General features: G+C 36.3%; 1 protein-coding gene across 2 annotated transcripts in view; it reads left to right on the top strand.

The window, feature by feature from the left end:
• si:ch211-51h4.2 (uncharacterized) overlaps window positions 1-24630 on the top strand; it is a 156435-nt gene that overhangs the window by 46014 nt on the left and 85791 nt on the right. The window contains exons 7-8 of one of the 2 annotated variants that reach the window (XM_051672422.1): window positions 3072-3137; window positions 9716-9839. In XM_051672422.1, coding sequence (XP_051528382.1) covers window positions 3072-3137; window positions 9716-9839 — 190 coding nt within the window. The remainder of the gene's footprint in view (window positions 1-3071; window positions 3138-9715; window positions 9840-24630) is intronic. The other variant, XM_051672423.1, reaches the window with a different exon arrangement.

Below are 24630 nucleotides of genomic sequence, written 5' to 3'. Positions count from 1 at the left end.
TATTTTATTTATAAAATCACAGTTACTGTTTTTCTCACAGTAAAATTGTTGTTTTTATACATTTTATTTATGTTTTAGGAAGGGGGGTCCCCGCAAGTGCAATTTCATATTTGGGGGTCATTTGTATCAAAAAGTTTGAAATCCTCTGACCTGTAGAATAATGGTGCAGAATAATGAATTATTGGTCAACTGGATTCTGTACCATCTGTTCATCTTTAAATGCAGGGTTATTAATTACCTGGGCCCGTATTCACAAAGATTTTTATCTTACCACTAGTTCTCCAAAGAGTTCCTAGCTAGAGTTTTTTCTTAAAACCTGTTCGCAAAACTGCTACGAAATTATTATATATTATTATATATACGCTTCAGTAGAATCCAGTTGTACTACATCATTTGCAGTGGTGGATGTTTTTGTGCACTGGAGCTTAAATGAGCAGCCATCATAAACTTTGCCATTGTCATGACAATCACAGCAAGAGTTAAGAAATGTGTTCTCATAAGGCAACATTTTGTCAAAAATTTTACATTTGGGTAAGTGATAATTTGATTCTCGTGATTGATTCATGTAGACTGCATTTAAAAGTGTGTAAACACACATTTTCGTGGTATAATATAGCACAGGCATAAGCCGGGAGAAGTCTTCCCATGGCCACAGCATGATTATACAGTTAAATACAACGTGGAATGATCGCTGACTGTTTGTGCATCTGAATTGCTTTGTTTTAAAGCTGCTCGTAACTACTTCTCTAGGATCATTTTGCATCCGAACTGCTCTGTGTTAAAGCATTTAACATTCAACATTTGGTTGAGTGAAATGCTGCATTAAAACAAATCTGTAATTGCGTTTAGGCAGAGTGATTATAAGACTAGCCTTCCACTGGCCACGGCATGATATACAGAGTGAAATACTTGCTTAATTCACTGACTTATGCAGCCAAACTGCTCCGTGTTGCAGCTCATTTTAACTGGGAGAATGGGATGAGAAAAGCTGACTCTGGATCAGCAGCTGCGAGCAACGTACTACATGGTTTGCGTAAGCAGACAAAATGTCTTAATTTCTTAAAATATTCAACATTTTATTCAGTAATAAACAAGTAATTTGATTCGTGAAACAAAGTTTTGAAGACATTTTGGTAGCATTAAAAACTATTCCATTCAAGTTGTATCAACATGAGCGTTTGCAGTTGTATGCGATCAACCAGTGGTGTCTGTACACACAGTGGATCAACTCAAAACAAGCGTGCACTGAGATGACTTAAGTGAAAAATATTCATTTATTCATCATACTTATTCCTTGAACATGTTAGGTTGGCATTCCCCACAATTTTATCCTGACTTCTGAAAAACATCTCAAGTTGACTCATTGACAGCACATGATGACATGTATGATGCAGTTTCAAGTGTTGGACTTTGCTGCTTTAGGTAAGACAGTGGTTATTCTTAATTATTCATGTTGGCTTCCATGTCGATGGAAAAACAAATCATGCATATTCCAGTTATTAAGTCTTTATTATAAATATGACATGAAGACCTACTGATTGTAGAATTTCTAAATATCGGTTTGTTTAGTATGTTGTTTTGACATGAGTATTGTACAGTAGCTAACATGACCTGTAATGTCTCTACATATCTCTTGTATTTGTATTGAATGCACAGAGAAAAGAGAGTGGCGGTGAGAAAAAGTAATGCAAAAGTAATGCAAAAGTAACAACGCTTTACTTTCCATAAAAAGTAACTTTTTAATTAATTGAGTTACTTTTTTAAGGAGTAATGCAATATTCTAATGAGTTACTTTTAAAAGTAACGTTATCCACACTGGTCGTGGGTTTAGAAACTACTTTTAGCGTTAAAATACTTCATGAAATACTCTTAGATTAACATTTTACGAGTCCTAAAATTAGGAGTGACATGCCCCTAATTTTTAAGAGTTGCTCCCAAATTTCCGTGTTAGGAGCTACTGTTAGCCTTAAGATGTTTTGTGAATACGGGGCTAGATGTAAAACAAAATTAGCTTCTCCCTGTTCCCCAGTATTTTTTTTAATCTATTTCTTTACTTTTGCCCTAAAATTTTCTAGTACTCTTGAAAGGCTTTCAACTGTGTTTTAACAAGAATAAATAAAACATTTTGGATAGGTTTTCAAGCAAAATTGATTTGTTCTGCCCCTGTATGCATTAAGTCTGGTACACCTGTGTCCTTTGATATCACAAAACTTAATATAGGGTCCAGAATTACTGTGGAAAATAAGGGCATCAGTGGTCATTTACTGAGAAAAGGCTTTGACACTTAACAGGGAATCATTTGTTGCACTACTCTGCATGCTTGCTCATGCAACTGAATGGAAAGAGGCATTGTTATCAGCATTTACACAGGTTTGGCTAACACATATCCAATTGATTCTCTCTTTATTGTGTTCAAGAGGCTCAACACTTGATCAATGTGCTTGCATGACATATTCCGATGTCTTACCAGTCAAATAACTACAGATTCACACAGCATTGTCCTGTATGTTGATAAAAGTCAAGGTCTCTCTTTCACTCTCTCTCTCTCACACTCTTCATCTAACTATTAGATCTGATCACTGTATCTGATACATAAAACACTCAAAGTTCCAACATGTTGAACAGAATTTGTAGGATACCTGAAAAAAATGGGGTATATTTTTGGTGACACTTTATAATAAAATTGTAAACATTAACACTAGTTAACACAATAGTTAACATTAACAATGAACAATACTTTTACAGTATTTATTGATCTTGGTGAATTTATATTTCTACATATATTAATACATTTTTAGATGTATTATCAAGTAATACATCAATAGTATTACTTCATAATACCTAATGCACTTATGTTAACATACAGCATAAAACCTTATTAAAACATGCTACAGATTTTTAATTTGTTAAGATTAAATATCCGTCTTTGTCCACTTTCATTGAGTTGGATCTCTAGGTGAAGAGTTTCCTGCTTTATTCCCCTCTGCCTAAGATCCTCATGAATAAGAATATCAGTGATAGAGACAGTCATTATTCTAATGAGTGCTGATAACAAACTGTGTCTTCAACAGTGTGTCTATCGGGGTCAGTTACGTCTTGGCAGGAAGTGAGGCCTACGCTGCACTTTTTCATACCAGGTGAGCTGGTATACTGAATTCTGTTAATTTTAGATCATGTTGGAAGGGAGAGAAAGGACTGCATTGAGATAAAAAAAAAAAAAAAAAATGAGAGAGACAACAATGCGTGTGTGTGTGTGTCTCATTGAATATCCTGTTTCCCTTGGAAATAAGTCAGATTACGGAAGTAAAATGGCGTTCATTAACAGTTTGTCTTACTGCTTCAGTTATCTCAAAGAAAGAAAACAATTCAATCACTTTGTTTATTCTCTAGATGTTTCATTTTAAACCCAGAACTTATACACTGTGCTTGTCTTGAAATCATGGGGAATGCTGATAAATGCAATTGGGGCTGGAAATTCGTTCATTAAATTTTGCCCGTGGGTTTTTTGATCTCCTAACGCTTCTCTCTGCGAAAATTACAGGCACATTTTTTCTCTGTGATGTATTGTAAAAGGACCAAACAGAACAACTTTTGATAACTGGAAAGTTGTTGAATATACAGTATGTAGTCACCATCTTTTGGCACAGTTTCGCCTTGTTGTTTTGCCTGGTAAAAGTTTTAGATTCTTCAGTTTTTTGCAGGAAATTATTGGGGACATATTGAGACACAACACAGTACAAACTGGATACTGTGTCACCTAAATAGTATTGAACCACTACTCTGAAAGGTTGTAAAAGAGATAGATTGCTAGTTAAAGCATCACCAAACGAAATAGCAAAACTAATACCAGTTTTCAAACAGGTTTTCTGAACACTCCCCCCATCTTCTATTGGTTGAAAAAACAGATAGTCCCACCCTTAACTCACACCATTGGTTGAGCCAATGTTGCTGTGTTGAGTTGGTTGGGATTCTCAAACAAAAAGTACATGTTTTGAAAGCACCACAGAGCCACAGTGTTTAAATTTTGGGGGGAATCAACATACGAATACTAATAGTTGGCTTGCTAATAGCGGATTCTTCGTATTAAGCTGGACGAGGTGAAAGTATTTTAACCTTGAAAAAATCTTTTTGTTGTTTGATTATTGAAGCATTAATACTGCTCTCTTATTCACTCAGTGCCTGAAAAGGTCTGAGAAACCTCATGTGTGCATTAGTATTCAGTTGGAGAACAGGAAGTAAACATGAAAAATTGAATAAGCAGACATGGGATCCTCTCCAAATGCAGCATACGGTGTCAAAATTCAATTAAGGAATGGCTATAATTGCTACCTGCTTGAGTTTTGCTATGTTTTTTTTTTTTTTTTTTTTTTTCCTGTTTAGTTGCACTTTTAATTTCTAATGCCTCTGTCATTTTTATATTTTTGATATATTTATTCGAACAACATTTTGATTTAGTTTTAATGACAGTACAATTAATCACTTAAAATGGTGCTGTAAACAAGCATTTATGGGATACAAACCACCATCTATCCAAAGCCTAATTTTGCAGATATGATGTGATTCTTGCATTCAGACAGTAGCTGTATTCTTTGCCCTTGAGCTACTTGAACCTTTTAACCTAACCATTTTTCATTTTAATTAAAACGCACTACACTCTTTCAAAAACACCCACTCGAGTCAATTTCAGTAGGAAAAAGGATTATCATTCAGTGCTTTATGTGAAGAAGGAAATCAATTTATCTTGTATATTTCTAAACCTATTACTTTCAACACCCCCATACAAAAATAATGAATCACCATATTTAAAGTTAAATAACCTACTGGCACTTTGAGAAAGAATATCATCAGGATAAAAGTTTAGGCTTTACAGTGATCATGCTCAAGGTGAACTTTTTAAAGAAGTCATGAGAACAGAGTTTATATTGGCAAATACATGAAGATAAAGCTCAGTTTGTTTAGTCTAGATAGTTTAAATGCTTAAAGGTGTAATTCACCCAAAAATGAAAATTCTGTCATCATTTACTCACCCTCATGAGTCCCAAACCACTGTAACCTTCTGCCAAAACTCTGAAATGGACTACAAAAATGGTGTGATGACACCCCTATGATTCTCACCTGTCTCGTGACCAGACGTCTTAGAAGTCATTGGTGACTTTTTTGATTTGAGAGCCACAGTATCGCTGTAAGGCCTCAGAATTGATTTGACTTGGAAAATAGTGCTCAAGTTGAATGCACTTCTTAATGGTACATTCTTCAGCATCTCTTTGTGTTCCACCTAAAAAAGTAAGTCATACGGGTTTGGAATAATGTGAGGGTGAGTAAATGATTAGGGAATTTTCATTTTTGGGTGAACTATCTCTTTAAGACCTTATAGGATTACACCAAACCAACTGGTTTATTTTTATTTTTATTTATTTTGTATTTATTTTTTTAAATATAATAATTATGGGCCAAATAGTTCTTGCACTTAACTTTGGGGAGATGGAGCAGCTATATTTCAGACCATCAAAAGGAGTCATGGTTCATGTCTCAGCTCAGGATGTTGGGATGGTGAGGTGGGTGTCACAGCATGCAAGGAGTGGGAGTGGGGTGTCACAGACAAATGTGTGTTATCAGCACTCCCATCTGGGACAGGATACCATCACTCCATCTCTTTCGTTCGTACATTCTCCCTCCCATTAGCAGCTTTTAGGCTCGCACCATAAGGTGAATCCATCCCCACAATCCTTTAGGGGCACCTCAGTGCCAAATCCACCCAAGTAAACGTGGTAATGAAGTTAAAAAAAAACATCATAGAGAGATGAGGTGTATCGATTCAAAAGTTTAGCTTTTTTCAGAGAACCATGTGCCGGCAAAGGTGACAAATGGATGAAAATAGATTTGATCAGCCAGTGAAGGCAGAAGCTTGAATCTTAAATATCACAGGGCATTATCAATATGTTAGAATTATTATAAATAAATAAAGAGTTGGATATTCATTGACACATTTTTCTGAGGTGAATTCCTTTGTAGCCGTTATTTAAACTGCAAGGCTAACTCAAGTCGACAACTCATCAAAAGGGAAGTTCTGACTGATTGGTATCTCAGATTGCATTCGATTCACTAAGGATTTTTGTGTCTGCAGATACTACAAATTTGGGGGGGGGGGGGGCAATTCCAACATTATCACATAGGAAATCAACAGGTTGTTACCTAATGTTCCAGTACCCTGAAATCAACCCAGTCTGTCGAGTTAGTGACAAGCATCATCTCCCATCAAACATTTTTGCATCAGTTAAATGTATTTATTTTTATTGCGTGACTGATAGCGCGTTACGTCAGCAGCATCAGAGAAACGGGTTCTCGTCCTGCTTTCAAAATAGGAAGTAGTCGTTTTCACAATGACAAGAGTGATTCAGAGGTTGCATTTTCGCTCTAAGATTTTTACTTCGCTGATGATTAGGTTTAGGGTTGGAGGAAGAGTTAATAAAACATGCGCTACTGTCAATGTATTACATAATTTATAACTAAAAACATCTCGCTTTACAACTCACTTTTGACACCCCTCTGTCTACATTTCACTTGGAAACTGGATCTCACATGCCTATACGTTCAACAACAATTCCTGCTTTGGCCACTGGGGACAGTGTTTCGAATTTCGGTAAGCACAGACCGAGTTCAGCTGAATAACTTTTGACCTACTGTCGCTGAATTCACTGTGAGATCAGTTTGTGAATTTACGAAACACAGGCACATTTTTACATACTGTATTTCAGCACAAATACCTGTTTACTTTTTTTACTTGTCATACTTTTCGGCACAAACACACATCCTTTCTATGTAAATTTGGCTTATTACAGATTTTGCCTTATTCACAAAATTCACTGCAATTTGCCTAATTATTTTAGTAAATCATGAACTAAAACAGTTCAGACAGCTTGCGCAAATATACCTCACTAACAGTGGGCACAATTCATTCTCAGTGAATTTCCTCAATCTTTTTTATTATGTATTTTGAAATAAAAGACTTTTCTAATTTTACCAAAGTGTGCTTTTCTGTTCTAGTCAGTATTCTTAATCATATTAAACATATTTATTTAATTAAACTTCCACTTGCCTGCACATAGTTTTCCATAATATTAACAGGCGTACAAGATAATATAGGAATGGATTTTGATCTGCAGAAAATTTTAACTTCTTGCATCTTCTGTTCCCTTCAGAATTTCTTTGTAATTGCACTTATCGCCACAAAGGTCATTTATATTGCGTCTACCAAGTAAATACTTAACATGAAAATTATTCACTCAAGGCAACCTGCACCACATCGATAACTGAACGCTTCATTAAGAACACATCATAGGCAGACCAAAGGAGGTGAGAGAGAGAGAGAGAGAGAGAGTGGGTAAAGTGATCCTGCAAGCACAAATCAATAGGTTATTTAAGCCCTGGTAGAGTATTCGGCATTCTCTTAATCCATTATAAAATCCCATATTTATTGTTGGGATATGGTGGTTTATCTGAATCAAGTTAATAAAAAAGTTTGCTTTGTGACATTAGAATTTGATCTCTGTCCATTAACATAGATAAGAATGTTAGAATATTATTTAACAGATACACTGTAAAAAAAAAAAAAAAAAAAAAAATACATTTATGGTCAAATATGGTGACCATGTTTCAGGCTTTACGGACTGTCATTTTGATGCCCGTATATTTTACGGTTCACTTTATGTCATTAAATTATATAATAATATAAAGTATAATGGAACTATAAAAGTCTGCTTTTCACTTTAAAATGTATTGTTAATCACCGTAGTAATGACAAAAGTCCAGATGATGACTTAAAGTTCATCAAGAGTGGCCCTTCCAGGAGCAATAATTTATACACATGTAGAGACAGTGCACAGTGTTACTCACCCAAACACAAAATACCATCAGTGATACTTAAATAATGTAATAAACATTAACTAAACTGCATAAAATATAACACAGAACACCCCAATGTACATAACTGATATAAAAAATAAGAAACATAACTATTCCCATAAAATATAATAAAATGTGATGGGTCACGCAGGGACTTCTGGGAACACCCCATTATTGTTTTTTACCAATAGTTTACTGTATGTTTTGATATGTTATATAATATGTTTTCTCTTGTTAAACATAAAAGACATTATTATCATTAATTATACAGTAAAATTATAAATTTTACATAAAAAATCAGATAAAATTACTTATATTGTCTTGTTAAATATAATATAATATTTTACTGTATATTTTATGTTAACTGATTGTTAAACAATTAACTTCTTTTTTTTTTTTTTACTATAGCATTTTTACATTCTTTTTGCATTACATTTTTACAGTGTACCAATGTGATAATATTTTCACCTATGTATTAGTCACTCAAAGTCACCTTGTCTTAATCTGTGTGTATTTGCGTGTCTTGGCAGTTGATTATCATGTCAGTGGACTTTTTATTATTATTTTTATTTTATTTTTTACCAACATGAAGATTTTAGGTTAATGCTGAAATGTGTAGTTTTTTAAATAAATAAAAAAATATTTAAAAAAATAAAATAAAAGTTCACCTATCCCAGCTTAATATGCATAGACAACTACACTGTAAATATTCCATTTGAAGGTTGATTTCTCTGACAAGTATCTCTGGTTCTGTGATACTATAAAAAAATGTATTTGTTTGTTTGAGCATCCTGATCAGTCCGACATAGTTTGGCTCAACCAGTGAGGATTTTGGGGTAGGATTATCTTTTTGCCAAACAAAAAGATAGCAGACAGGAGGAGTGTTAGGGAAACCATTTTAAAAACAATCATTATTTTCACAATTCTGTTTGGTGAAGCTACTGGCACAGCAATTACACACTTCAGCATTAAAACGGTATGTGTAAAACTGAAAGTGTATATTTTAGGTCCTATAAAACCGATTAATTTCTTGATTCCAAATGTTTCAGGAACTTTTGGTTTATATGTTGTAGAACTACATCATGACTTTAAATAATTTCAGCATTTAAATGAAGTTATCATATTTCAATATAACTTATTTTAAATAATTTCCAGACATCTTGAGGCCCCCTTGGAAGTTGTTGAGGCCTCCTAGTGGGTCCTGGCCCTCTGGTTGAGAGCCACTGCTATAACTGGTCACCATTTCTTTAAAAATATGTAGTCGCTCAAAAAGAGGTCATGAAAGCTGCATGCATAATTAAAAAGAATTAGAAATATGCTTTTTAAAAAAGTTTTAGATGGCATGTAGCATGTCACACTGCATGTCAACTACCCATGTCCCTGTCCCGTGACTTCGAGTTTCTGTGTGATCATGTGTAATTCTTGACAGTGTTAGTCTTCTCAGAATATTTTTGCAGTTCAAGCAGTGAAAGCTTTTGTGAAGTTCACTGTATTACCGTGCACTCAATCTGACAGCGTTCTTATCAGATAGAGACAGACACTTCAAAACAATTACCTGCCCCCTGTTGTTTCCTCTAGAGAGGAAAAATCTGCCTCTCCTCATTCAGAATGTGATTTAGAGAGAATAAGTCTAGGTTTTGAATGTAAATTGTAAAGAATACTTGTCTTAAAATTGTATTGTGCTGTTGTCATATCCTCTCGCTGCAGTCTTTAATTTAGAGAGGTGGTGTTTTGTATTATTTGGTGTTACTGAAGCTATAATTGAAAACAATGGGTGACAAGATGAATGTTTTTCTGATTTTTGCTTTTGCAGTCATGTCTACTTGATCCCTGCGTTTACGTGGACGCTCTCATTGGGTATTCTCCTGGCCCAGGTTATCATTCAGCCAATAATGTCTCTGCTGACACTCCTCAAAGGAATCCTGTTGGTCATAACGGTAAGTGACAGATAATGGATGGATTTTATTCAGCAGTATTTTCCTTGATTGTGCAAAACAGATAAATCTGTTTTGATTTGGATAATAAATTATACTTTCACATGGCTTTGTTTTTGCGCTGACTTATTTATAATTGTTTTGTAAGATTAATGAGCTTTTTTCCCCATCCATCATGCCATTTCTCTCGTGAATGGAGATTGCAGACTGCCAGTGTTAAAGGCTTTAATTATAATTGGCCTTTATCTGCTAATAAGAGCTTCCAATCTGTTACAGTTTCAAAAAGCCTTTCTTCACTATACACTGATATTTCTTTTCTCAAAGATATGCACATGAGGATTTTGCGCCATTTACAACTGAATTGAGAATGCCTTTTATATTATAATTCAGCTTCTGAATTTAAATTGAGTTGGCAAATGGGATTCAGAATTTGAATCAAAGGAAGAAGAATTAAAGTGGAATGAAAAAAATAAACATTTAAATAACTGCTGCAAGTGAGGCTTTAAATAATGTTTTTTTAGTATGAATTACAATAAATATGATATCAAACACACAACACATTGGGTATTTGCAGAAACATATTATATTAATAATCAGTGTTTGAAATGCCACCTATAGAAATTTTTATTTAATATATATATATATATATATATATATATATATATATATATATATATATATTAAACAATATATAATTATAATATATATATAATAATATAATATATTATATTATATTATAATATATATAATATATATAATTATGGACGATAGTGCAAGAGCATTTCATTTACCAGAATGCTTTAATTTACCCCAAAGTCTACAAAATGGAGCCAAACAACATGAAGCAGGCTTAACAGATGAAAAAAAAAAAAAAACTCAAAACAGAACACCTAAGAAGTCAGCTGTTTACCCATGTTGTTGTGCAGACTAATAAAAGAACCTCCTGTTGTGTGAATTTCTTAGAAAGTAATTTCCTCTTTCTGTGATTCCAATTTAAATTCCAATTCAGTATCATGTTGTGTCTGGCCAATTCAATTAAAATTCCAACTCATGAATTTAAATTGAGCCAATTCTTAAATTCTGAATTTTTCCCCAACCCTGATGCACATACTCTATCTGTATCGTTTTTCTTATGCAACAGCAAGGATCCATTTAATATTCTTATATTTTACACAAATTCAAAAAAATTTTAATTGCTCTGTTATTTATATTGTTAATTATGCCTATAAAAGTATTGCCTTATTAATCTGTGAAGGAGATATGAAGGACTGAAATGAATAAAATTTGGGAAGATGTGACACTGTGGACATAATGAACGATGATTATGAAATACTAATGGTTTCTGATGAGCGGTTTTCTAAGAATGAGAGAGTGTGTGTATGTGTGAGAGACATTGCATGGTCCTTCATTCCACTTATGAAAGGAGGAGAGGAGAACGTCACCTCTAATGAACAGACTCTGATCTGTGAGTGACACCTCACTCTTCAGCAGCAAATGCAGAACTTTAATAAAAAAGGTGCATTGAAATGTCTTGGAGGAAAGGTAGAGAGAAAATATTAAAACTGAGGAAAAACATGTTTAGTAATATACATATCAGATGTCAAATCATTTTAAAGACCCTGTGAAATAAAAATTGGAGTTTTGTGGCTTTTAGTCCATGTCTGTTTGAGGCTAACTACTGTCTATGCTAGTGTGTGCCTTAAAGTTGATAAAATTAACTTTTAGCAGGTATACACTACATTTAAACATTACACTTTCTTATTTGAGAAAGCTGACCAAAAATACAGTATGCAATATAGCTGCAAGCAGCAATGCGGATTCCTCCTCAAAATGGCAAATCATTTAAAAATTGATCAGTAGAGGGTTGGGGTTTAACCCTCCCGATGGAGGAATCCTAAAAAACACAGAGGAATTAGAATACAAGTTTACAGCGTAAATCATATGACAGCAGCACAAATAACTGAGAAAAACGAACACCTTTCAAACGCAATGTTTTATTCACATGAAACATATATTATGTTGACATGCTCTGGACACTGAAGTCTGCATTGCAATGTAAACAAACATGGCCATGGTCACAGCCTATCAATAATTACATTTATCTCGATAATAATACGATCATTATAAAAGTTATATAAACACACGTTAGACATATTTGAGAATCTAATAACAAATTTTTTATGTAAATAAGATGTTTTGAAGAATCTAAAATAAAGGGTTGACATCTAGTTTTCATTTTCTTTTCTTTTTTTATGCTTTGTCGTCTTCCCTTTCCCCCAGTGACAAGTGTCACAGCATGTCACTTTCACCTCAGATTCGCATTGGCGCTCGTCACAGATTTTACACTAATTATTTCACTAACTGCATTTACAGTTTTATTTACATGATTGCCACAGAAAAAGAGGTCTGCTTTTAAAAGAAAACAATTAACAGATGAGATCAGAGAAATATATATATTTTTTTAATTCTGAAGAAGTCTCAGCTACTGCTTCATCGCCTGCACACACCACACCAAAGGAGGTGGAGGAGGTAAGCTCTTCCTGCTGGAGGGTTACCAGCAATTTTACCCCTCCTGGACCTCAAAGTCAGACCCCACCTGCATCTCCCACAAAGGTCTAATGCTGAAGAGATCAGGAAACAAACCGCTATTCCGCAGAACAGCTGGAGAATACACCACCTGGAGTGAAAGGAAAGCTGGCAAAGTGGGTTCTGACTAATGTAAATGAGATTAATGTAATTGAGCTTATATTGTAGTTTTGTGCGATGTACTCACTAGTTACACTGGATCCACCACTGACATCCAGCACTATGAGGTACTTGGGATCTCTGGGTCCATCGTTATGTCCTTACTGGCCCCTTACTATTGATAGGGCACTCCACTGATTCCCTGCAATTCAGGATCAGCCTGATGAGAGGGCTGCTTGAGGAGCACAGTTCAGGGGCCGTCCTGCCTCAGACACCCAGGCATTTCCCCTCTGAAGTTACTCAAACCACTTCCCAGGGTTGCAGGACCAGGCGGCACTGCAAGATCCGTCTCCAGCACACGGAAGACAAAGAAGATACATATACATATAAAAAAATACATATGTGTGCCGTGCAACACTCCCTTGTGTGTTACACCATGCTTTGAGGAGTACCACACACTCAAACATTATTGAACCTGTAAAAGGTTGTTTAAATGTTCTTTATAGTTAATATGTAATGTTATTTCATACTGCTTAGTAAATATTATTATACACTATATTGCCAAAAGTATTCGCTCACCCATACAAATAATTGAATTCAGGTGTTCCAATCACTTCCATGGCCACAGGTGTATAAAATGAAGCACCTAGGCATGCAGACTGCTTCTACAAACATTTGTGAAAGAATGGGCCGCTCTCAGGAGCTCAGTGAATTCCAGCGCGGTACTGTGATAGGATGCCACCTGTGCAACACGTCCAGTCGTGAAATTTCCTCGCTACTAAATATTCCACAGTCAACTGTCAGTGGTATTATAACAAAGTGGAAGTGATTGGGAATGACAGCAACTCAGCCACGAAGTGGTAGGCCACGTAAAATGACAGAGCGGGGTCAGCGGGTGCTGCGGCGCATAGTGCGCAGAGGTCGCCAACTTTCTGCAGAGTCAATCGCTACAGACCTCCAAAGTTCATGTGGCCTTCAGATTAGCTCAAGAACAGTGCGTAGAGAGCTTCATGGAATGGGTTTCCATGGCCGAGCAGCTGCATCCAAGCCATACATCACCAAGTGCAATGCAAAGCGTCGGATGCAGTGGTGTAAAGCACGCCGCCACTGGACTCTAGAGCAGTGGAGACGCGTTCTCTGGAGTGACTAATCACGCTTCTCCATCTGGCAATCTGATGGACGAGTCTGGGTTTGGCGGTTGCCAGGAGAACGGTACTTGTCTGACTGCATTGTGCCAACTGTGAAGTTTGGTGGAGGGGGATTATGGTGTGGGGTTGTTTTTCAGGAGCTGGGCTTGGCCCCTTAGTTCCAGTGAAAGGAACTCTGAATGCTTCAGCATACCAAGAGATTTTGGACAATTCCATGCTCCCAACTTTGTGGGAATAGTTTGGGGATAGCCCCTTCCTGTTCCAACATGACTGCGCACCAGTGCACAAAGCAAGGTCCATAAAGACATGGATGAGCGAGTTTGGTGTGGAAGAACTTGGCCTGCACAGAGTCCTGACCTCAACCCGATAGAGCACCTTTGGGATGAATTAGAGCGAAGACTGCGAGCCAGGCCTTCTCGTCCAACATCAGTGTCTGACCTCACAAATGCGCTTCTGGAAGAATGGTCAAAAATTCCCATAAACACACTCCTAAACCTTGTGGAAAGCCTTCCCAGAAGAGTTGAAGCTGTTATAGCTGCAAAGGGTGGGCCGACGTCATATTAAACCCTATGGATTAAGAATGGGATGTCACGTAAGTTCATATGCGTCTAAAGGCAGATGAGCGAATACTTTTGGCAATATAGTGTATGTATATTGTTTTTTTTTTTTGTTTTTTTTTATTATATTTGTAAGTAGTTCTTAAAATTACTATGGTGTATGAAATTTGTGTCTTTTGTTTAACAATAACTGTAATAAAACTAACCTTTCATCATTATTCAGTATGTCATTTATTATGCCTCTTGATGAAGCAGAGCCAAGTAACATAGTACTTCACATCGTGCAGACTCAGGACATTTACAACTTACAAGTGAATAACACTCCTTTCAGCATGTTTTTGTTCCTCTCCATGGATGAATCAGTGACAAAGTGGAAGGGCAGACTGGCATTTCATCAGTTTATACCTGCAAAAAGAAACCAATTTCACATTATTATTATGTGTGTGTGACATGCACACTGAGTATGTACAAGACATGATTATTTATATCAGATCCACCACAGACATTCACCATTATGAGGGGCTTGGGATCTCTATGTCTGATGTAATGTGAGGAAGGATACTGGTATACCAGTCCCACATTCTCCCAGCCATGTTACAGGGCCTGTGGTACAGGGGGGCAAATAGGATGAGAAAGACCATGATCACCTGAAAAATGACCAAAGAGAAAGCAGAGTAGTAAAGTAGTAAGGTACTCACTGAGTACATGAGAGCTGTGCAACACTCCCTTTTGTGTTAGCCCATGTTGAGTACCACACACTGAAGCATTACTGAGAACTGTGAAATAAAATAAGCAAATGTTAGTTATGGTCAAATTTCCATTGTTATGTATTGTAAATTGTGTATTTTGTCCTTGTAATTGGTTTATAATCTATGAAATGTGTGCATTGTGGGCTTTTGTTTACCACAAATGCAATGTAATTGTATGTTATGAATGCTGTTTAGTAGCTGTTATGGTTATGTTGCTTTTATTTGTTAAAATATTTATATTGTTATTCATTATATTGATATTTAAAAAAATAAAACTTTTATTATCTATAAACAAATGCATATAAAAAGCATAGATACAATTAAATAAAATCGAATTTTAAGAATAATGGTAGTACGGAACTTGCAAAGAACATGTTTTTTTTTGATATCATGTGGCTATTTCTCTATATTCCCTATATACTCTAGTAACACATTTGAGCATCTAATGGTGATGGAAGGAAACGGTGTGACTATACTGCATTACAAAAGTCAAAAATAGTAACTATGCCAACACAGAAACAAAAATGGCTTTTAATTGTCCAGCCAATTGTCATACTCTGTTTGTTGGAATATGAGCATAGTTGAGCCAAACCCATCTGACACAAGACAGGTCATAATCCAAGAGACCCGATTTCAGTCATAACTCAATTTTGTAAAATGTGTATTTTGCCTTTGCTTTAGAGTTTATTGCTGATGAATTACATATGCTACTTTCAATTGCAACCCATTCCTAATATTAGCATTAGAATATAGACTATACCTCACACAATAGCATTTGATCAAAGTGAACACGATAAAACATTAGATATGTGCAATATGCCCACAACATTACACAAGCAGTGAACAGCACAAACCATTACGTAAACTACATCAAAGTACGGTAAATACAGATCATAAACATATTATTCATGCATTTATCATGGTTTACACGTGTTTGCAAACAATGTTCAACAATTCTCAATCGAAAAAGACTTGAAATGTATTCACCAGTAGCAATCCTGTAATGCGTTTGCAGAAAAGTTGCACATGGGCACGAAATTCAAATCGAATTTTGAGGCGAAAAGGCTACAACAGCAGAAGTTTTTCGCTAGATGTGTTTTCCTTTAGGACAAGAGCTCTGTGATGTATGCAGTGATTGAGATGGTGACATGTTAACACCAACCTCATGGGGCAGCAGAAAGTGTTCCTATAGCCTAGTGTACACTACACAACTCAAGCTCGTCTCCTTTGATGTTTTGAGTCGGTGACTTTTCTGCGACAAGAAGTCTCAGATCTCAAGCCGAACGGTCTTGTAGTGTGCGCACTCCTGCGACATGCTGAGAAAAACAGTTGCAAAAACAGGCGCGAGCCATTCTTTCATGTTTATTGACTTTATTACAAATAAACTGCACGAGTTTGTGAATTAATTTCATTATCGTAGTTTTAAGATGCATTTTTGAAATGGGACGACACTAAAAACAGCTGTAATAGGGTCCAAACTGTTTAGAGATTTGGACATTAGGCTCATAGTGCTGCAGCAGCAGAGCACCACCAAAGAGATTAAACTTTGCAAATAAGGAAAATAACCGCACGATCGGAATGTTTAAAAAGCAAATGCATGTACATATACAACTTTAAATGTGTCTGATATCATCATGCAGGGACACAGATATGAGAAGCATTCATAAAAGAAGCTCAGTTACAAGTACTGCACTAAAATAAATAGTCATCTGCTCTAAAAGTCATGTTTGCATATAATTAAGAGAAACTGTGCACCGTTTTTAACACTTTCCTTCGCTTCTTTTACTTGTTTGCACTTTATTATCATTCAGTAATGAACAGTCGTAATGACTGATGTATGTCCTCATGAACTCAGAGACTCTTCCCTCGAAATCCAAACACAAGTTGTCAAAAGAAACGACCAGATGTAACTGCCATGTGTCTTGTTCATACACTTGTGATCGGATTACCCAAAAACGCATCTTAATACCAGGTGTACACAGTGTCAAGGACAAATTGTTGTGTAGTTGATACACCCAGTCTGCGATCAGTCTTGTAGTGTGCACACCGCCACGACAGAAAACAAGACTGTGAGTCAAAGGAAACCGACTGCAAGTCATGTATAGTGTGTGCTTGGCTTTATACTCCTTTGAGCCTTTTTTGCTAAAGAGAATCTCAGTTCTCTCTTGATAAATATCCAGTTTCAGCCAGTGATAAAGTAAAAGTTGGTACAAACAGGTTACTGTTTTTACACTTCTTTCGGCATAACGTATGGTCTACATTACAGCTTATTCTAGTCAAGAACTGCCCAATTAGACAGAAACTACCCACTTTATCTAACTGACATGAAAATTGACCAACCACTAGTCGTTTTGAATTTATCTGAAATAGTAGAAGAAGTAGAATATCAGAAGAAATTAGCAAAAAAAAACATTATAGACTAAATCATTGGCAAACTTGAGGGGATGGAGTAATAACTTCTGCAGATATTAAATCATAATAGCTCATTTACACGTACTCCAGAAAGCTGTTTAATGTGCAAAAGCTGCTGAAGACTCAAAAGTTGCATGCACTGTGTAAATGCAACAAATACATTGCACTGCAATAGGGGTTTCCCTTTACACCAGACTTGGGGATTCCCCCGACGCATTTGAGCACATGCGCACTCTTGAAGAACTTCACTTATGCATTAAAAAGGACATATAAACTGTGTTGTCTGACAAAAGCCATGTGTTAAAGCACTTTCTCTTAACAACCTTTAATCCCTTAAATAGCTGCATTCGCGCTTACATGACGTTTCAGAACGCTGCTTTTCGCAAAATCCCAGAATAAGCATTTTTTTTTAAGTGCATGTAAACATGGTCAAAGTCTTGATAGAATGAAAAATATAAATAGTATAAAAGATATAAAAGCCTCAGCAATGTCAAATGATGTCCACACAGCAAACTAATAAGGAACTATGCTTCTAACCACAGGTGGAGAGCTGTAGTTCGAAACATGCAACTTTGTGATGCTGTTTGCGAATGTTTGTTTGAACTATGGTTTTGAGAAACACCAAATCGTTGAACTATGTTGGTAACGATGGACCTTGAGACCATAGTTGCCTAACAATGCTTTTGGGAAATGCACACCAGATTGGAACTACTGATTTTCAGATGTTTTATTGTCGGTTTTGTGTGCAGCATGCATCAAATGGCCAGTGAAATGACTGTGGCCATTCCGTCTGAGGCTGAGACTACAGTACATGAGAAAAGAAAGCATTAATCTTTCTAAAACATTGCTGACCTCATTAAGATGGTGGTTTGTTGTTCTGTGACCTTTTCTTTTTAATTTAACCTCAACCTCCTCCTTTCACTCATTCACTTGCACTACAGAAGTCTTAAAGTTTTGCAGCCAGGCTGCATTCCACTGTGATGCTTTGTATAATCACAGCAGGCCATTCATCAAGCAACAAGATTGCCCCCAGCCTCTGGTCACTAAGCTGGCTGACAGTAATTCTCAACCCTGTCTCATCAGTGGTCAAATTCCAGCCCATCAATCACATGCTGTGATGAATTATCCCTGTTCGGAGTGTCCATGCTTATCTATAATTTGGGCAGTTATCATTTATGAGTTAGGGTTTTATGGTGCGTGGACTGCCCCTCCTGCGTCACACCATGAATCATGCTACCTAGATGCTACAAAAGAGCCTTTCGCCAGCCTCTGATGAGATATCATCTGTGACTGGCTCTTCCGTTTAACAGCGGGCAACGTATTTTAATGACACCCCCAGTGCAACAGTGATCCATGAAATGCCCTCCACCAAATCGTCAGTTAAAGTGGGTGTAATTTAGCACTTTACTTTAAGTGGCAGATAATTGCTCTTCTACTCAAATGAGGTCATGAACGATCATGTCTCGTGTGTGGGGGGCTTGATTGTGTGCTAATTACGGGGCGTAGCTGGAATATGCCACTGCCTGGTGATGTTTGATGACAGGAAAACATGTACAAGTGTTCCGGTTGTACAGCTCTGGTCTATTATGACGGCATTAGTTGTGGCTTCATCATCCTCTTGGCCAAGGAGGTCTAAAATACATGGAGAGAGATAGCATCCTCATTCATCACAATGGTAGTTGCTAAGCTGGCACATACACCACTGGAAGTGTGCAACCTGGATGTCGCCATCTTTTCTTCATGGTCACTAAATTCCAGATATAATATATATTTTTTTGTGATCACCTGAGGTGTTAATACCATTTAACTGATCACTCAATCACACAAAATATAAGTCTGTTTGACACTGTTAAGAGTCCTCCAAATCATATATCTGCTGAATCATGTACCAACCCACTAAAAATGAAAACTTAAAGGTATAGTTCACCAAAAAAATTATAATCCTCTCATCATTCTAACCCTTGTGTATTCTTAAACAGTACATTTAAACCTTACACTTTCTTATTTGAGAAAGCTGACCAAAAATACAGTATGAATTACTAATTATTTCATCCGCAGAACACAAACAAAGATATTTTAATGGAGATATGATGTCCTTTTGTCTTCACTTTAAAACTTAAAAAAATTCACCTTTTGTGTTTTGTCATTAAATGGTTTGGAGCGACATTATGGTGGACTATTCCTTTAATTGCTGCAGTGGTAAGTTCACTGCACATTTTCAACCACTTTGAATTGAATTAATGAATAAGGAAATTTAGTTTAACTCTGATAACTCATAAAATCATGTAGAAAAGACAAATTATTTTGTACAATTAAAATGGATGGAAACAAAGTTGTTTTAACAAAACAATAAAAATTATTGTTAAAGTGTATAATATAATGACATTCTTGTGATTTATATATTCCTTGAAAAAAAAAAGTATTTCTTTAGAATACATTGTTACTTTTGAATACCTGTCAGTGGGGAAGCAGGCTTTTGCCTGATAATGGAGTTGTTACCGCATCTATCAGCAGGGGCTAACTGCCGAAGCTTACCAGCCAAATCTTGACCTCTGGTCATGGCCATCAAGATTTCCCATGGTTCCATTTTGTGTGGGTCAGCAGCCATGTTAAATAGTTTTAGAAGGTGTGTGCCAAGCTTCCAATGGAATATGGATAAGAAGCTGGTTCCTTAATTGCTGCTAGCCGAGGATTTATTGTTAACGTTGATCTAACCTCTTTTAACCTCCTGAGAGAAAATCATAACTTGAAATGTAGATTCATTAAGAAGGCATATGGCATGCCTTTCAGATGGGCCCATGAAATATTTCATGTGGAAGACAATGCCTGGCTGGTGAACAAACAGTTGTTCTTAAAATGATTCATAGCTTTAGTCTCAAATCAGTATTGTACTAAGAATATCATACATATTTTAGTCTTAGAGGGGTTTTGCCATGTTTGATTTGTCCTTGCTATCCAGGCTGGAAAAAACAAGCAGCTTAAACCTGCTGGTTTGTTGGTCTTAGCTGTTTCAAACTACTTTAAGCTGGTTTCTCTGCCTGACCATCTGAAAAGTGCCCAAAATCCTTTAAAACCAGCTAACTGACCAGGCTTAGGCTGGATTTAGCCATTTTTTCAGCAGGCACATCTCTTTGAAGAAGGTTTTTATTGTGACGTTTGGCTGTTATGTGCTAAAATATGCATAAGCCTCATACACTGCAAAAGCTTGAAGGAAAGTGCTGTCCTGAAAGTGTAGGCCAGGCCTCAGTGGTGCTTCCTCAAATGGTGTTTTGCCCGCTTGTGCTGGCTGAAGTGGTATAGCTGTTGCCTCTAATCAGTTTGCCTCTGTTATGGTGCCTCTGACACAGGGGATGCCGGGAAGATGCGAAGGCACTGCAGATTTTAAACAAGAGCTCACTGTTTGTGTGTGTGGTCATGTGTATGTGAATGTTTTGACTTTTCAGGTCACTGTTCTTAGTGTCAGTGACTGTTTCAAGGGTATTAATAAAACAAAACTAAGAGCACTATCATATCACACCCCACCGGCTCACGATCCATTAATGCCTTCACTCTCTCTAATGACTATTTGGCTAAGATGCCTTGAGGACTGTCAGACACACACACACACACACACACATACACGCACAGACATCATACATTTAAGTGTCTAAAATGTGTCTCCTCCTCTTCTCTGCCTAGCCCATCTCTCAAAAATGGAAGCTGTATTTGTTATGTCCTGCTGAATGGTTTTAGTTGTTGAATAAAACATGTCAAAAAGCGTTGTATATGTACTGAGATTGTTTTACTGTAGTTGGATTCAAGTAAGTGACCTTTTCTAAATTGTTGTGGCGCTGCTAAGTAGTTAGAAATAATTACAAGATGAGTTTTGTAGATTAAACTAAGAGAGACTAATAGGCCTCTGCCATAAAATAGCATATTTATACAAACTTGGCAGTATCAAGGAAACCACTCAGCCAATACTAATAAGGCTCTTTTCTCCACTTAAAATCACACTAAAGCTTATTCTTTCATTGACAACAATGTGTGAACTGCATTCTCAGTTTTTAAATGGTTTGTGATAGAATTTAGAAAGAGAAGAACACAACAAAAGAGCACAACAGTGCCCGCCCACTTTTTCAGCCGTCTTTAGGCCATCAAACCAAACCAGCAGTTCTGATGTGAATCACAACATTACAAACTCTGATTTGACTTAACATCTTTAAAAAAAAGAAATGAATAACAATCCCATGACACATCAAATTAAAAGTTACGGAAAATATAAAAGTATTTGGTTTAAAATAGTTTATTATAAGTATAGAATCAATATTTTCAAAGAATGTAACAAAACATTCAGATATATACATAAGAGATAATGTACAGCCAGACAGTTGTTATCACAAAATAAACTCATACAGGGTGATTAGGACCCTGATGTGAATGGCTTATTACAGGTCTACTAATCAAATAAAACATGGACATAAAATATTGATTTGCATTGAAAGTATGTAATTGTGTGAGAAGAAAGAAATCTCTGAACTGCTGAATTCCACCTCCGGTTTGCCTCCGAGTTCTGTTGGTGTTTATTTTGTGAAAATGGCCATCTCACTCCTCATTATCCACTTGCCAAATAAACAAATAAATGGACATGAAACATTGATTGCTTACTTGTAGAGATTGCACAGTGATCCGAGAAGCAGGAAAGATGGCTTGCAATACCCGGATGAGCGGTCTGATACATGGATGTGCGGTTGTTACTGAGAAATATCAGACCGCTAGATGGCACCATTGAACAATCAGAATTGAGTATTCCAGAGAGCCGTGTAATAAAAATATAGAAGTAATTCGAGAGTGTAGAGGAGACTGACTCAATTGCGTTATTCACAGTGTGTCATGGAAGTGCATGGGTATTGACTGAGGCACTCATTTGGCACGCACTTTTTCAGAGTTCCCACTCATCCATGGAAAAGTAATGGAAAATGAGAAAAATACCTTAATGTCCTGGAAAATAATTATTTGTCCTTGAAATATTTAAGTATAATAAAACTGTTTGACTGTGTGGCTAGCATGGTTTTTGTTACATGTGCAAAAACATGGGGATGATCGGGACTTGGGATAGCTGTCAAATACACAGATTTGTACAGTTTTGTCTAGGGATGAAATTTTTTGGCCGATAATGATTTTAGCACAAAAGAAAAAAAAAACATAGTCCGATACTTATATTTTGGCCCTTACATTATTCTATAATTAGATCACTTTTCTTAACTTTTGGAATTATGCTTTAAAAATTTACAAAGAGGTAAAAAAAAGCTTTTTTTAAAGTTCTAACAGTAAATAATTTACAATCAACATAGACTGAATCTGTTGAACACATGACAGGCCAAACTGCATGTAAATGGGCCCGCTTTGCTTCGGTCAGACTGCGCGGATGACAGCCTGCATTCTGTGTTTCATTTGTTTCTTGTTGCTTTCAGAACAACACGTTATGTAATAAGGAAAACACCACTATTAATCCTTGAGATTTCCAACCCAGCATACAGGTACACCCTCCTTAAACCATGGTCACACATTTAAAATGACATTAAACGATTAAAAGAGAAAACATAAACCCAGATCGTGGGGTTCAAAAATCTTTTCAAGTCTATTCAAAATATAAATTAAACCTGGAAATAAAGTATGATTTGCAGGTGCGATTCACCGAAAAGGGCTAAATAGTTGATCGGCTTGTGATGCGCGAATGGCTTGTACGCGCAGCACGAGTCTCGTCACACTTTAATAGTGCCTCCCATTCATCTGATGAAAACACGCTGCGTGATAATGAGGAAAGATTACATCAAGATGTAGATTGGATTGCTGGTGCGAAAAACGTCATATATATAAAATAGCCTTATTCTCTTTCGCTGTTGCTTGCGTGCTAGTGATTACATGATTACAATGACAGTATAAGAAATATTTAAGATTCCACACAATTTCGTGATCAGTCATCAAATAAGCAAATTTGTGACATTAAATGTGTTAATGTCATGAACTGCCCTTTGTTTTCCCCTTATTCATGGACTTAATTTCCCAGGATGCACCATTGTTGATTACCCTCACCTGCCCTCCATCTTCCACAGCTGTTCCCTGTTCCATCATTATCCTTCTGTGTATTTATACCCTCTGGTTTCCTTCCCTCATGGTTGGTTCTTGTCCATTAGTTTGTTAACATGTTGATTCAAATGTTACTTTCACATTTACCAGCAAATTGCTGTGACGTTTGATTTGCCCTTTTTCTCAAGTGTTTTATTTTCATCTTATGTCTTCTTCATCTTCTGAGTTACATTAAATAAAATAGTCTGCATTTGGATCCACACTCTTCCATCTCGTCTCTCCCATCAATATTACAGTTAACTCATTTTGCATAATCTGCATATTCTGCACACTTCAAAATGAATGTGTCTGATGAGAAAATAACCATTTTATAACCACAACATTAATCATTACCTTTTGTGTGTTTTTGCTTACAACTAGTGTAGTTCTAAACCAGGAATTCTGCTATTAAACATTATTTAAAAAAGAATAATAATATTTGCAATTACACAGACTGATGGCTTCAACAGAAGCAAATGCCATTGATTTGCAACCTCAGAGTTCATGGTAGGTCTGTCTTTTTATCATTAAACAGAGAAAAAAATTATTGGATTTTTACTTCAGATTTTTACTCTTTTTTTTTTTTTTTATGTATTTTTCAGTTAGAGATACTTTTTTCAGTGCAATGTGTAAAGGCTTTCGTTTGTGGCCCAATAGCATATTCACTGTCTGCACAGAGCAGCATTCTTCAAGCATAGATGCCTATAATATTTTATTGTGAGTGCTATTTAAGGATGTTGAAAATCAGTTTTGTATTAGATTCTGCATAGTCTATGATTGCTCATTCTATGTAGTTAAAGGCATTATAAAGCAGGGTTAATCAAGTTTGTCTCATGTCTGAGATGGTGATTACTTGTGTTTCTTTCCACCTCAAACTTCCAAACGATTTTTTGATTTCACAATAAGTCAGGGAAAGACAGAGAGAGAGAGAAATCAATTTTCCCCTTCCATGATGATTTATTTATTGTCTCTGCTGAAGAGCTCCACTACTCCATCACAAACACACTCCATGAATCCATAAGGTTGTAACCTCATCATAACAATTCACTGCCAGGCTGGTAAATTACTTCTCCTAAATGTCTCGACTAGCATGAGGCCTGACATTTTGGGGAGCACTATCTAGCTAATCAGTGCAGTC

Source organism: Myxocyprinus asiaticus, chromosome 35 (genome assembly GCF_019703515.2).
Source record: "Myxocyprinus asiaticus isolate MX2 ecotype Aquarium Trade chromosome 35, UBuf_Myxa_2, whole genome shotgun sequence".
Taxonomy (NCBI): domain Eukaryota; kingdom Metazoa; phylum Chordata; class Actinopteri; order Cypriniformes; family Catostomidae; genus Myxocyprinus; species Myxocyprinus asiaticus.
The sequence above is the reverse complement of the archived record's forward strand: the minus strand, read 5'-3'. Positions and strand labels throughout refer to the sequence as shown.